The sequence below is a fragment of the Emiliania huxleyi genome (assembly GCF_000372725.1).
Source record: "Emiliania huxleyi CCMP1516 chromosome Unknown EMIHUscaffold_163, whole genome shotgun sequence".
Lineage (NCBI taxonomy): Eukaryota > Haptophyta > Isochrysidales > Noelaerhabdaceae > Emiliania > Emiliania huxleyi.
The window spans coordinates 145,398-159,734 of NW_005200951.1; the positions used below are offsets into that span (position 1 = coordinate 145,398).

Here is a 14,337-nt window from a genome sequence, read left to right on the forward strand (position 1 = left end):
GCCAACCGCAAGGAAAAAAGATTTTTCGCTCTCGCTCGCACAACACTGCGCAGGACTGGCTCGCACTGGCACTAACACAGGAAAAAATAATGCGGAGTTTTTTCTTTGTTTCTTTTAGAGTCTGAGTGAGTATGTGTGTGTGTACTACTCACTCACTCACTTTAGAGTCTGACTCTTGTCAAGCACTGGGAAGATGGGTCGCTTATCTTTCGACCGCTTCATCGCCGCAATTTTTTTCAAGAATTCTCATGCGTTGTTTGCGTGTGTGTATATGGTTTCGCTCGTCGCCGCCTACGGCCTGCTCCTCCAACCGACAGCACGTCGGCCCTCGCCACTCCGGCGGTTCCTCTCTCCGGTGCTCGAGGCGCCTGCGCCGCTCGCCTCGCTGCTCGATCTGGCCGACGAGTACGACGCCTTTTTGCTCGACCAGTTTGGAGTCATTCACGACGGCAAGACGGCGTATGAGGGCGCAGTCGACGCCGTCTGCGAGCTGCAGCGCCGTGGCAAGAAGATCGTCATCATATCCAACAGCAGCCGCCGCAAGAGCGACACGCTCGCCCGCCTACGCTCCATGGGCTTCGGGCCGTGCGAGGGCGAAGGCGCCTCTGATGTCCCGCCCATCTCGGTCGTCACGTCCGGCGACCTGGTGTGGGAGGGCCTCTCGGCCGCTGCGGCCGCGCCCTTCGCCGATCTCGGCCTCAGGTGCACCGTCTTTGGCAACGGCGAGGACGACGAGGAGTACGTACGTACGTGCGGGCGGGTGGCGGTTCCGGTGGCGGAGGCGGACTTTGTGCTGGCGCGAGGGCTCTTCACGATCCTCGGGACCGGGCCCGACCTGCTGCGGCAGCCCTTCTCCCCGTACAGCGCCGACGCCGAGGAGGAGGCGCTGCGGGCTGCGCTGGCCGCGCGGCCGGGCGGGCTGCCGCTCGTGGTCGCGAACCCGGACACGGTGCGTCCCGACGGCAAGGACTCGCCGATGCCCGGCCTCCTCGCGGCGCGCTACGAGGCGATGGGCGCGACGGACATCCGGCCCGTCGGCAAGCCGCACCCGCTCATCTACGAGGCGTGCCGCGCCCAGCTCGCCATCGCCGGCATCGACGCGGCGGGCGCGCGCGTCGCCGCCGTCGGCGACTCGCTGCACCACGATGTGCTCGGCGCGAGCCAGAACGGCGTCGATTCGGTCTTCATCTGCGGCGGAGTGCACTACCGAGAGCTCGAGGTGCCTCAGGCCGCCGCCGTGCCGCCCGCGGCCGACAAGCTTGCCGCGCTGCTGGCGACCTTTGCTTCGGAGCACGGCGGTTGCACGCCGACTCACGCGCTGGCAGGGTTTCGCCTCTAGGAGAGTTGTCAGCGCGTGTCCGCGGCCCCGGGGGCTCTCTCTCTCTCTGCGACGCGTAGAGTACATATTCTACACTCGTGTGACGCCTCTGTGTGACCAGGAGATAGCCGCGAGTACGTATTCTACTGAAATATGTGAAAATCGTAAATCGAAAAAGCCGTATATACTAAACAATATTTGTTTGCATGCACGTGCTTGTACGTGCTTGACTCTTTATCTTCAACCTTCATAAATAAATAAATAAATAAAAACGGACACCTCTCTACTGTGAGATGGGTAAAAAGGAACAGGCCCCCTGTGCAGGGTTCTCTTTGTGGGTGTGGTCGGCGACTATAGCCGGGGTCGTCCTCCCGGTGGGGGACTAGCACTAGCCGTCAACCTTCATGACCCCCCCCCCCCTTCAATATAAATAAATAAAAACGGACACCTCTCTACTGTGAGATGGGTAAAAAGGAACAGGCCCCCGCCCTTGCGATCTTTGTGTGCAGGGTTCTTTGTGGGTGTGGTCGGCGACTAGCCGGGGTCGTCCTCCCGATGGGGGACTAGCACTAGCCGTCTTCCACATGGTCCCTCGGGTCCCTGCTGCTCCTAATCTCTTCGTACATCCTCCTGCTGATCTCCGCAAAGTCCTGCTCCCTCCCTCGTCTCGCCCTGCGCGTCTGCTCCGCCTCACCGCGTCTTCTGCCCTGCGTCGTCTCCTCGTCTGGCGACGGGTCCTCCATAGTCGGCCCCTTCAATATTCAAACGTTCATATGTCAAATTCACACCTCGCGGGACTACTTATGTTTACTTTTCGTAAACGTAGTCGTGGCCCCCCGCTACTTCGCACGAGCGCGACTGGGTAGCGGGGGGCTAAAATACTGTGTCATTGTCAACGTCCCGCGCCTCCGTGCGCGTCACCTGGTCCTGCCACAGCAGCCGCAACACGCGATATCTCTGGCGGTGTCCACGCCGAAGCCCACTCCCCATGCCCCGAGGTTGTTGTCAATCCCGGCGTCCGATATGTTCTCCACGATGGACTTGTCGAACAGGGACAGGCCACCGATGCAGAGAGGCAACGGGTGGTCCGTGCTTATTCGTTGGATCAGGTTGGCAATGATTTGCTGGGGCAGGGTGTCCTCGAGGAGGTCGGGGAAAGGGATCCCGAAAAGGCGGAAGTCGACGTCCCAGGTGATCTTTGGCTTGTCGACGAAGCCGATGGCCAGCCACATCTCTGAGAAGTTGGGAGAGAAGGAGAAGCGCAGTTGCACGACGGCATCCTCGATGCCGATGGGGGTTTTGTCCAACGTCACAGAGAGGGCGCGGAACCCAAGCCCGCCTTCGAGTACAAGCTTGATGGGGCGGAGCCGCACCGTGGCGCCGAGGTTGAGGAGGGCCGACACCTCGCGCACATCGATGCCGCCGGGTCGCGACGTGATCTTGTACCGCCCGGCGCTGTCCTTCAGCGCAAAGGCGCCGTTGGTCGACCACGCCTTGATGTTGCCGAGCGTAAAAGACATCTCCTCGATCACGAGGTGCCTGTGCCATGCCACATGATATGTCATGGACAATCGTGGAAGCCTCCCAGCCATCTCGTTGCCCCGCAAGTGCCTGTCCGCGTGGGGCAGCTTCGGGTCCGCCTTGATCCGATAGTGCAGCCCAGGCGGCGCTGGAATCTCCATGCCTTTCTCGAGCGCCAGCTTGGCGAGCGGCACATTGATCGACATCCGTATCGTGTCTTTGAAGGCGTCTAAGAGACTGCGTGCAAGGCAGGATGAGTCGGTCAGCACGGCAACGTGACTCGGTCAACCTCTGTGGCATTGTGCGTGCAGGGCAGGATGAGTCGGTCAGCACGGCAACGTGACTCGGTCAACCTCTGTGGCATTGTCGCAGTGCAGAGAGACAGATGTGTGCAGAGGGAGGGAGGAGGCGGTAGCAGGCCTACACACTCACTATGCGATGAGCTGGCCCGACTCTGCGCACATTTTCTCTGGTGGCGGCAGCAGAGGCCGCGTGTAATACTCCTGGTCGTGCTTGGGCGCCTCGTGGTCCACTTTGTGTGGCACTTGCGCCCGGATGGGCTGCGCGTCTTTGGAGCCATCCGCCGCCTGCGAGTGTTGTGCCCCCGCATCCGCACACTTGTCTGCACACTTCCTCGAGCACTCCGACGGTACCCTGCGCGCGCATTTGGCAGCAAACGAGCACACTGACCGATATGCGTCACCCACAAATTCAAACATTCCCCACCCGCGGTGCGAGGGGCATAATGTGTTCGCCCCGAGTAGCGAGTAGTCGGAGTTCCGGCGCGAGGGTGGGCAGTGCGGAGAGTCGTCCTGGCAAACTTATTAAGTAGCACCAGTTATCAAATTATGGCCCCCAGCTGATTAAAAAAAAGGAGCAGACGCGTTTAAAGACAGGGAGGGTTTGCTAAATACTTAGTATCATACTATGCAGCTGTTTTCGATCGACAGCTGTTTGTGGATGGAACTAATAAGGCGGGCGAGGAAAGACGAAGACAATTTATCAACCGACCGCACGGCGCACGTCCCACGTGCTGAGTGGGAGCTTGCGAGCTGCGAGGGAAAAAACAAAAAGGATTGTGTATCTAGTCAACATGCAAGCTCTGGGCCGGCGCGGGGGCCCCATAGGGTGTCCTTGCGGGGGGGAGATGGGGTCCCATGGCCCGCCTTCCACGGGAATCCAATTCGGCGTACTTGCGGCCATGCTATCACGCCTTGCGACAGCCTGTCGGCGCTGCTGACCATGCCATGATGCACAATTGATCACCTGCATAGCTCGCGGCCTTAGTATCAAGCATTCAGTGACGACCTGATCGTACGGCCAGTAGGAAGGTGTCCTTCCATCGTGTGCACGCTTCTGACGCAATGCGCGTCACAAACTGCCTCGGATTGGCTGCTGGCACTCTCGAGGCTATGCCTACACAGCCTCGCGCACATGGGCAGTCAAGAGGGACCACGCACTTCTCAGGACAGCGCCGGTGCCTCTCTCTTGGACCGGAAAACTTGGTGGTATCGTGTCACCAATGTGGGACCAGTGCGGCATCGCGCCATCGACAGCTCTGAACTGCGCCTCACCACTGACCGGGAAGGCCGCCAAGTGGGCCAGCACAGGTCGCACATTGTGGCAGCAGTCAGCAGTGCATGGCTGATAGCTAGAGCAGCAGCGTCAGGGTCGCAGGGCCGGATCGTGTCAAGCCTCTCGCCCGGCCGGCCGCGTGCAGACGTCGGCCTGTCTGCTGTCTGGAGTGATCTGTCGGCGGTCAGTACGACCAATCAGGTCGGAGTTTTCTGATGGTTGGAGGGTCTATCTGTATGTACTTCTCGAGATCTCTCCAAATCTACCCTCTACTTAACCGTACTTAATCGGGAAGTTGGTGCTCTGAGCGACTCTGAGCGCCGGGGCCTGAGCCCTGGCTGTCAGGCTGTCACGTGCTGTCAGGTGATCTGTCGGGCTGTCAGGCGCTGTCAGGCACTGTCAGGTGCGTCTGTCAGACCAGCTGTCAGGTGCTGTCAGTGCTGTCGGGTGCTGTCGGGTGCGTGTCTGACATCAGAGGTGCTCTCTGTAGCTGTCGGGTGCTGTCGGTCGGAGCTGTTGGGTGTTGCTGTCAGACGCTGTCAGAGCTGTCAGAGCTGTCGGGCTGCTGCTGCTGTCAGACGTAGGGCCGGTGCTGTCAGGTGCTGTCAGGTGGTGCTGTCGGGGTGCTGTCAGGCTCTGACACACACCAGCCATACTTATGACACTATCAAGAGGAGACCAGCAGGACTCTACTACACGTCTCTATACTCTGCCTCCGGTCCCACCATCTTCTTCATGGTGGACGTCACCAGATCTTCTTGTCTGCCGCACTGAGAGAATGAATAGCAGAGAGGAAGGTTGGAGTGCTTCTTCAGGTACACCTTGCTGATGATCTGGTAGTTGTTGGTCCAGCGGAAGGCCTCCCCATCGTTGTCGCTTATCAGCTTGTAGTACTTGCACGCTCTGTTCTGGTAGCGCGGGCCGTCTGGGGGGTCCCGTCACCCTTCACCTCACGGTACCACCGGAGGATAAAGAGGCCCTTGGGGTCGTTGATGAAGACCCCGTTGCTGCGCTGACTCATCGAGAGCTCGCGCAGGTCTGTGCTGCTGTCGGGCTGGTCGTCGGGCTGTCGGGCTGTCAGCGCTGCTGTCAGGCCACTGTGAGCTGTCGGGCTGTCGGGCAGCTGTCAGGCTGTCACGTTAGGGCCTGACAGCGACGGGTCACCTCTGATGTCAGACTCTGCTGTCAGGCTGTCAGATATATGTCTTATGTGTGCTGTCTGTGTCAGGCGGTCAGGGAAAGTGCTGCCAACGTTGTCAGGCTGTCGGGCACTGTCAGGCGCTGTGTCCGGGGTTTGCTGTCAGGCTGTCAGACCAGGGCTCAGGCCGGGGCCCCGTTTCCGCACTGCTGCGCGGCGCACGGTGTGGGCCGGGGGCCCCCGCGCCAGCCGCCCACCCCAGAGCATGCACAAGCGACAGAGCAACTGCAAGGCTCGAAGTCTCTCACAACACTACTCATTAGGGTCTAGGCACGGAAGAAGGGCCTGTGTCGTTCCTCCATCTCCTTTGGTGCGCGTCCGTTTCCCCAAAAATCTCTCGGGGGGAAGGGGAAGGGGGGGGGGGGGCGGAGCGCGCTTACAAGTTGCGAGTTTCCAATCGAGATCGGAGCGCTCGAAATGGAAGAATATCAATGTGTCCGTAACAAGTTCTCATGGTGCACGCCTGATGGGCTCCGCTCTAGAAGCGCAGTGACGTGCCGGACTTCTGGCGCCACTTGTATTCCAAGTGAGCGCTCAGCTGACAGCGAAACTCGCGTTGCAGAGCCGGCTGCTTGTGGAGGTCACGCCACGGAAGTGGCGGGTCAAACTCATTCGCGCAGCACACCTGCAAGTGGACACCGGCAGAGTACATCATCGCCGTGTTGCTGTAGCTGCTTATGGATCCGACGAGTACATCGGCGCCGATGAGGTGATCAATCGTAGCCAGGGGGTCCGAGTCGAGGTGCAAGCGAACCGGCCACGTGGAATTGAGCCATCTCGGGAGCGCTGCAAAGTCAGCGGCGAGGCCCTCCGACATGACATGCAGCTGTGGCAGCAGCAGCCTCCCCAGCTGAGCCCACGTTGCGCGCAGCCCCTCAACCTCGGCGATCAAGGCGCGCAGTGGGTGCTTGTACGAGTCCATTTGGATGAAACGCCCTGGGTCGACACTCCGGAGGTCACCGCGGCGCATGTGCACCGCGATCTCCAGCGGCATTGTGCCCGCCCTCGCGGGCTGGAACCAGTCGAGCGAGCGTTGTGCGGGCCTTGCAGTCCCCCGTGATGGCTGATACTGGCCGCCAGCAAAAGGAGGACAGTGCGCGTGCTGTTTCGGGGTCTGGGGGTCAAAGTAGGCAGCGCGCAGGGAGACTCGAGCCTGCAAGTAGCGGCAGCGGTCGAGAGCAGCCGGAAAGTAGATCGGATCCGAGCCGCATGTCACGCCCTGCCCTTCGCTTTGACGCTGCCATTGCTCCACTCGATACAAGAAATGCGTGCGAGCGGCCAGAGAGAGCAACGCTGCGGTGCCATTTCGCGGGGCTGCTGCCGCAATGAATTTTGCTCCAAGCGCCTCAAGGCGCGTGTTGTTGCGAAAAATGTTCGGATGCAGCGACGGGCACCCTTCCCCCCAGCTCTGTTTCCGCGACCGAATCCGACATACTGACTCACTTGCGAGCGCGTCGATCGGCGCACCGATCGCGCCGCTGAGTCGAAAGTGGTGCTCTGCCGCGCCGGGCTTCACGCCGTGTTTGGCGCTGCGAGCGTTCATTGGCAAGATTGGGGCATGTTCGAAAGCGCAGTTCAGCATAAACGCTGCGACGAACAAAGAGAGCCGGCGATTCATCTGCGAGCCCATTCCGTCATTCCGATCCCGCCCTATTTTCATCATGCACGTGGCGGACTTGCGCTCGCCACAGCCGGTTCGCTCGACGCGATCAAGCTGCTCTGCGAGCGACACGTACATGCTATTCTCCCCCGCCGAGCAGAGAGCCGGCTGCGACGGGATGGTGTCTGGCCACAGAGACTCGACCGAGCGGCGTCCGAGCCATCTCTCAAAGTTGTAGTGAGCCCAGCCAGCCACCAGAAAGAAAACCCCCCACGGCATCTGTAGCCACACGGAGCGACTCCGGCAGTTCCCAACACGCAGCGACTCCTGAGGCGACTCCCGACACGACTCCGCGGTCGGCGGCTGGTCGGCGGCGGGCCCGTCAGGGTTCCCTCCCCTGCGGATACCTTTAGTCTGTGACTGACTCGCGCAAAACGCCCTACCCACCTACCTATTGCGGGCACCAACCGCCAGGCTCCGTGATACCTACCTATTCCCACGCAGGCCGCGCAGCGAACGAAGCGAAAAATACCCGTTGAGCCCCCTGTGAATAGGCTCCCAGCGCCCGCCGCACCCGACCGGCGTCCCAACCGCAGGCGACTCGTCTGGCATCCCCCGTTCGCGGCTAAACGCGCCGTCTCCCGCCCGCGCGAGCGAACGAAGCGGTTTCCCCACTCCTCTCTTGGGTGAAATTCTGAAAAACGTGCAGCACTTCTAGCCAACATCGACAAAAGTCACTCTCTAGCCCCGCGGCGAGCGGCCCCGCCGGAGGCGAAGAAAATTTTGCCATCTAGGCGCTCTCTAACACACATTTTTGCACAAATCGACACCTCCAAACAAGTCAATAAGACTGGTCTTCACTGCAGCACGCCTCGAGCGAGTAATGCGTCTGTAGGCCAATAGAGTAGAGCTTCTCGCGCGCGCTCCTCAGCTGGCGGTCCGCAGGGCCGCCCGGGCCGGGCGAGAAGCGCAAGCCCGCCAGCCGCACCATGTGATTCACGATGATGAGCGTCTCGGCCTCGAGCAGCGTGTAGGAGCGAAGCTTGCCCTCGCACTCGCGTTGCTCGAGCCTGAGCCACTGCGCCTTGACCACGAGATAGCCCGCGGGGATGGTGTCGGTGTTGACGACCGTGTCCTCGGCCAGCGTGTACGCCTTCCCCTTGAGCACCGCCAGCCAGTAGAGCCCCTCGAGCGACTGCTCGCGCCGATCTGCGCGGCCAGCGGCCAGCTGCTTCGCCTTGAGCGACGCGGCCCACACCTCCAGCGACTCCATCTGCCGCAGCTCGGCCGTCTCGCCTGCGGCACGCGGCGCCTTCTGCTTCTTGACCCTGCCAAAGACGGCGACCATCTCGCAGTCCCCCCAAAGAAGAGCGATGCACGGCGGGCACGCGCATGGAATACCGCGCCTGTGACAGGGAGCCGGTGCGGGGGTCAGGAGGGGCGCGTGACGTGCGGCAACACACGGCACACTACACGGCACGGCACGATGAGCATAACATGGCTCAATACTAGCGTACGTGGTCAGGAGACCATCCTTCCGCGCGGCGGCCGCATCCTTGCAATCCCCCGCGAACATGTGGACGTCGTGTGAGCCGTTGAAGCCATCAGCCTTGGGGACGGCAAGGGCGGTGAACTTGGAGTGCTGAAAGAAGCCGTAGAAGATGCGCTCGATCGCCCACCAGCCCTCCTTGAACGACTTCGCGACAGCCGGGGTCGCTCGTGCCTTGGCGAGATAGAGGACGACGTTGCGAGAGCCGGAGAATATGAAATTGCCCGACCGGATCGCCTCAGTGATCGCGTTCGACGGCAGGTTGCTCAGCGCATCGCAGATGTTTTTGCCGTGCATTGACTCGAGCGTCCAGTGCACGCGCAAGATGCCGAATTTGGTGAGCCACTCGGCAGTCTGATGGTAGTTGTCTTTCCCATCGAACTGCGCGGCACACGGATCCGTCAGGGAGAGCTTCCGCTGGTAGTCGGGAAAGTCGGTTACGGGGAGGGCTACTACGAGGTCTCTGCGCGGGATGTGCTGGGGCCCTGCGCCCCAGTCGATTGCCGCATAGTTCTTCGTAGTAACCCTATCATAAACCTCATATTCACACCTTGCACTTTGAAAAAAAGAAATGTCCTGCTTTTGTCGAAGATCCGGAGGGTTTATCGGAGCATCACCCTCTTCGGGTCCCCCCCCCCCCCCCCCACACACACACCACTACAACTGTACCTACCTGCCTATTGCGGGGCCCTCTGGGCCCTCTGGGGCGGTCAAAACCGGGCCTATCTCCTATTGCATAGGGTGTAACGGGTGGGGACAGCCCCTATCTGGGTAGGAGCCGGAACCCAGTGGCTAAATAAAAATAAAAAAGGTCAAACTCGGAGACGAGATGGGATTTAGGACACCTTGGTGTGAGGGATCTTCATCCGTCCCCTGACCCTGGAGAGCGGCGAGAGTTGGGGCTGCGGACGGCTGCGGCTGCGGGAGGGGCTCTGGTCGCGGGAGAGCCGCTGCGCCGCGTGGACGCGCCTACACCGCTCTTGCTCCGCTCGCCACCTCTCGCAAAGCGGTCCAAAGTCATAGCCACCACCTCCTCCGGTAAGTCCTTTTGCCGTATCTTGCCGTCTCTCCACGCCTGGAAGAGCTCGTCTCCATAGCCGCATTGCATCACAGCCTCCTGCACTGCATCGTGTAGAACCCCTGCCACCCTATGCCGCGCCTCAGCGTCGGAAAAGTCGGGCTCGGAGTCATACTCGGAAGCAGGCGCAGACGCCAGACCCAGACGGCCGCGGGGATATTTATGGCAGGCGGCGAGGTGGGGGAGGGAGAGCGCGGCGGTGCGCGTTCGGTGCTCCCGCTGTTGCCAGAAGGGCAATCGCCCAATGCGCTCAGCCTGTTCTTGTCCACCTCACCATGGGAGAGGGGTGGGGGTGGGTTCTTGATGTGCGACATTGTCACATATGTGATGGTGATCCATTGATGGTGATCCTGATCGCCCACAGAGTGTGCAGAGAGGCCGAAGATTAAAAAGATTTTTTACGCCTGCGTACTGAGCACGCTCAGCAAGCGGCTGCCTCGGGTCGCTCAGCGTTGGCTGCTCAACGGTAGTCGAGACTCGATCGTGCCCTTCCACGAGTTGCAGTCGAACGAGACGTGGGCCTTGCTCCACTCGCGCGCAAAGACGCGCGAAGAGGTCGACGTCTCGGCGCACAGCTCGCGCGGCTCGCCATAGTCCGCGTCGAGCTCGGAGGGGCGCTCGTACGTCCCGGCTGGGTCGCATAGGCCGCGCGGATCCTCCGCGGTCAGGTTGCAGCTGACGCAGCCCACCCATCCGAAGCCGATCCAGCCATACGGGCCTCGCGTCAGCAGGAAGGCGGCGACGTCGTCGGTCGGCGAGGGAAGCGGCCTCGACTGGGCGCCCGAGAAGCTGAACAGCGTGGCGGAGAGCTGCGCCTGGCTGTCCGCGCGACAGGCGTCGCGGAAGTACGCGGCGCACTCTTCTGCGGCTCGAGGCGGCGCGCCCACCGTGCGAAAGAGCTGGTAGATCCAGCGCCCCGCCTCGAGCGCGGCCGCGTGCACCTGCGACAGCGTCTGCAGCCAGCCGGCGGTGATGGCTCTCACGTCCGCATGCGAGAGACCCATGTCCGCGACGCATCCTGGGTGGACTTCGGAGGGTCCGCCGTAGGGGCTCGCCGTGCAGAAGCCCTCGGGAGGCCCCCACGAAGGGTTGGGCAGCGGTGAATCATACCACTCGTCGTCCAGGAAGAGGCCGTCGATCCCTCCGTGGCCGAGTGCACTGGGTCCAAAGACGTACTCTTCGAGCAGCCACTGGCGAAGCGAGCTGTTGCGGTGATCCCACAAGTACTCGCCGCACGGCAATGACCTGCCGCAGTCGCACTCCTCGAAGCAGCGACCGTCGGCCGCGATGTCCGTCGACGGCGTCTGGTCCTGGTCATGGAAGAGCCGGCTGCATTTTCGGCCAGTGCACTCGGGCGACGAGAAGTTGGCGCCGCCGCTCGTTCGATAGTGCAAGAACCAGCCGGAGTACGCGGGGTCCTCGAGCTTCTCTCGCACTGAGCCGAACCACGGGAGCGCCTTGACGAGGTTTCGGTACACAAAGATCCGAGTGGACGGACTGGCCGCCTTGACCGCCTCCGCCTGCCGCGCGAGCAGGGCCTCGCAGTCCATCGGCTTGTCGTTCACCCAGACGAGCTTGGCGTTGGACCAGTCAAAGTCGGCAAGCCCCCATTGAGCAGCCGTAGGCACGTCGAAAAAGCCAGAGTAGTTGCATGGCATGGCCGCGCTCGATAATCGCATGTCATACGTCGGCGCCCATGGAGGGACAAGGTGTCGCGCCGCCATGAGAGCGTCCCACAGCACCCGCGCCCGGTGTTCGCATTTTTTTTGTTTCTGAAGGGGCTCGGCCTCAACCACTCATAAAAGAGACGGAGGAAAATTTTCTTTTCCTTATCACAAGATTCTCCTCAAAAAATAAAAGGGTGAGCTTAACGGCCACAAGAATGCTTCCACAGCGACCTGGAAATGTGGCACACACAGTGATTTGGGCTCGGCCGGCAGCTTGTCGACTACCAAGAATCTCTCTCTCCGACTACCAGCCGGAGCCGGAGTCGGAACCGTAGCCGAGATGGTCGTCGAGGGTCTCTCTCCACTCTCGACCGGGGTCAGGGCTCTCTAGCCCGTAGCCCGATACCGATCATCCGGCCCGCTGGCTGCGCTTCTCAGCTCCCCGGCCCTGGATGTGAGGTTACTGACTGCACTCCAAGTGCTCCAAGACCTGCGCTCCGTCGCCGCCGCCAGACGCTCATCGTGCCTCCGTCACCTGGTGAAGCGCGGCAAGCCGATCGCTGGCGTGGCATCCGTCTTGCAGCCGTCACGACGAGGCCTCCGCCGCCTGTGCCGCCGAGGCTGTCGACGAGCCGGGGCTCGGAGTATGCGTGCCGGTCGAGGTCGACGCCTGGACGCACGGCGAGGCGGCTGTCACGGCCGCCGTGCGGCGGCACATATGCACTGCCACCTTAAAAGAAGCAAGAGAAAAAAGAAAAAAACGAAAACAGCTCGGCGGCGGTGGAGGCGGCGGCGGCCGCGGCTGATCATCTCTCCTCCACTGGGGCCGCAGCGGTCGTCTTCACTGTGCAAGAAGGCACGGAGCCGTCGCTGCTGCGCTCGTGCCTTCATGCATGCGCGGCCATCCGGGGTGCGGGTTGCCGCCGGCGCCGACCCGGCGCTGCTCGTCGCCGCTCGAGACGAGGGCGCGACCGACTTTGTCTCGTGCTTGGCGGGCAAGGCCGCGCCCCGCCCCTCGGCAGTGCTGCAGGCGCTGGGTGTGCGGCCGCCGGACGCCAACTTTGGGACTCTGTTCCTCGCGGAGCACGTGCCCAACCAACGCCGCGTGAGTGAGCGCGCGCGGTGCAGTCGGCGCCCGTTTGCCCGCGGACGCAATGGTTGGGTAGTAGGGTTACAGGGTCGCTCAATACTTAGCCAGGGCGCTCGGCTGCCCGTCGGACAGCAGATCGTCCTAGGTAGGTAGGTAGAAAGGTGAAGAACAGCCAGGCTCGTCCTCGCACACTTTCGGGACTCAAAAGAAATCACCGCTGCGTCTGCTAGGCGGCTTTCGGTCGCTCGGCAGTATGCTTGCAGCTTTCGCCGCTACGCTCTCGTTCGTGCAGCCGTCCATCTCGTCGGCGGCCGCGCGGCACACCTGCTGTCGCGGCGGCTGTGTGCGCTCAATCGAGTGGCCGCCCGCTGGGATCGTAATCACCGTGTTGAGTGGCATTGCAATCTTTGCCCGGCCGGAGTCGCCGCTTTGGGATCTGATACAGCCCGAGGCCGCCGTTGTGCGCGTGCCGGCAATTTCGTCGCTCTGTCGGGACGACGGCTGGGAGCTCCGCCTCTCCATCGGCCGCGACATGGCTCAGTCAGTTGACGTGGCGCTGCAGGTTCGCTTCGAGCGGGATGGCCGGTTCGGTGAGTACCCGCAGGGCACTGCTGCGCTGCGACGGCCGAGCAAATTCTTTGCTTCCACCGGCCTCTGGAGCGCGGTGAGCGAGGCCGGGGATGAGCGGCACTCGCTCGAGATGAGGCTCGAGTGCGGCGAAAGTAGATGCGGATATCCCAAATTAGCACTCGAGACGGCACGTCCGTTTCCTGCATGCGGTGCTCACGTGTCTTGCACGAGACCGCATCGCGCACCCTCAGTCCGGCACCCTCCACTCTCCAGGTGCTCCGGGCTCGGCCGCGACGGCGAACAAGGGTCCCGCCCGGACCCCCGTCGAGTGATTAGTCATTGGTTATTTTTTCATGATAGGCGAGGAGTGGATCCCGCCCGGGCCCCTCTTCCTGACCGCCTCTCTCGAGGTGGAGGAGCCAGCGACGCGACGGCTCACAGCTTGCCCTCTCTAGCGCGGGATTTCTTTTTATTAGGCGGATGAGCGAGCGACGCGGCTCGCGGCGCCTAGATGCGGAACGGCCCGTGTCCCGACTACACTGCACGGCACTTGCTCTTCCCTCCCTCAGTCCACTGAGTGCTCATACACCAGGCTCGCGGCGCTCGGCGGCGGTGGAGAGGCGACGGTGATCAGATTTGACGAGGGGCGGGTGACGGCAAAGGAGTATGGCGCGTTCGGCCGGTGGACGGGCCTGTCGGAGCTCAGGGTTGTCGGCTCTCTCGAGGCGAGGCCGCTTCAGCCTTCCCAGACATGATCTGTCGGCGGGTGACGAGAGAATGTGCAGCGCGGCGCCGGCGGCGACGCACGAGCGTCGAGCGACGAGCGTGACCATTCGACAATCATGCTATAGTATACTGAATACTGCACAATTTTATCACAAACAACACGCGCGCACACATATCATAATTCATATCACATTTTTAATGAGGCGGCGCAACACGACAAAAACTGAGACCCGTCCCGGTGTTATCGCCGGAGCGCTGGGCAACAGTAGGCCGTTTCCTCGTGATTGATGACGCGGGCGGTGGTCTGCCGGTGATCCTGGACACGGCGCTGGGAAGTGGGATTCTTGACCGACAGAGGAGAGACAGCAGCGACCAAGGGAAGGCGACCGAAGTAGGGCGCCACAATCAATGGTGATCTCCCGAACAACTCCGGGGAGTGTCACTC

General features: G+C 61.8%; 4 protein-coding genes across 4 annotated transcripts; 2 read left to right on the plus strand and 2 right to left on the minus strand.

The window, feature by feature from the left end:
- Positions 1-271: 271 nt before the first annotated feature.
- Positions 272-1,339, plus strand: EMIHUDRAFT_230373 (hypothetical protein; the record flags this gene model as incomplete). Its single annotated transcript, XM_005785157.1, has 1 exon — positions 272-1,339. The coding sequence occupies one exon, from the start codon at positions 272-274 to the stop codon at positions 1,337-1,339; it is 1,068 nt and encodes a 355-aa protein (XP_005785214.1).
- Positions 1,340-2,235: 896 nt separating this feature from the next.
- EMIHUDRAFT_112128 (hypothetical protein) lies at positions 2,236-9,869 on the minus strand (the record flags this gene model as incomplete). Its single annotated transcript, XM_005785158.1, has 8 exons — positions 2,236-3,076; positions 3,302-3,426; positions 5,140-5,322; positions 5,364-5,537; positions 6,238-6,765; positions 8,201-8,618; positions 8,730-9,213; positions 9,758-9,869. 8 exons carry the CDS (start codon positions 9,867-9,869, stop codon positions 2,236-2,238), a joined length of 2,865 nt encoding a protein of 954 aa, XP_005785215.1.
- Positions 9,870-10,285: 416 nt separating this feature from the next.
- Positions 10,286-11,497, minus strand: EMIHUDRAFT_112129 (hypothetical protein; the record flags this gene model as incomplete). Its single annotated transcript, XM_005785159.1, has 1 exon — positions 10,286-11,497. The coding sequence occupies one exon, from the start codon at positions 11,495-11,497 to the stop codon at positions 10,286-10,288; it is 1,212 nt and encodes a 403-aa protein (XP_005785216.1).
- Positions 11,498-12,848: 1,351 nt separating this feature from the next.
- Positions 12,849-14,106, plus strand: EMIHUDRAFT_441754 (hypothetical protein; the record flags this gene model as incomplete). Its single annotated transcript, XM_005785160.1, is given in 5 exon segments — positions 12,849-13,307; positions 13,440-13,489; positions 13,527-13,576; positions 13,643-14,064; positions 14,084-14,106. Coding segments are annotated over 4 exon segments (838 nt in total), but the record flags the coding sequence as incomplete, so codon positions are not given.
- Positions 14,107-14,337: the final 231 nt, after the last annotated feature.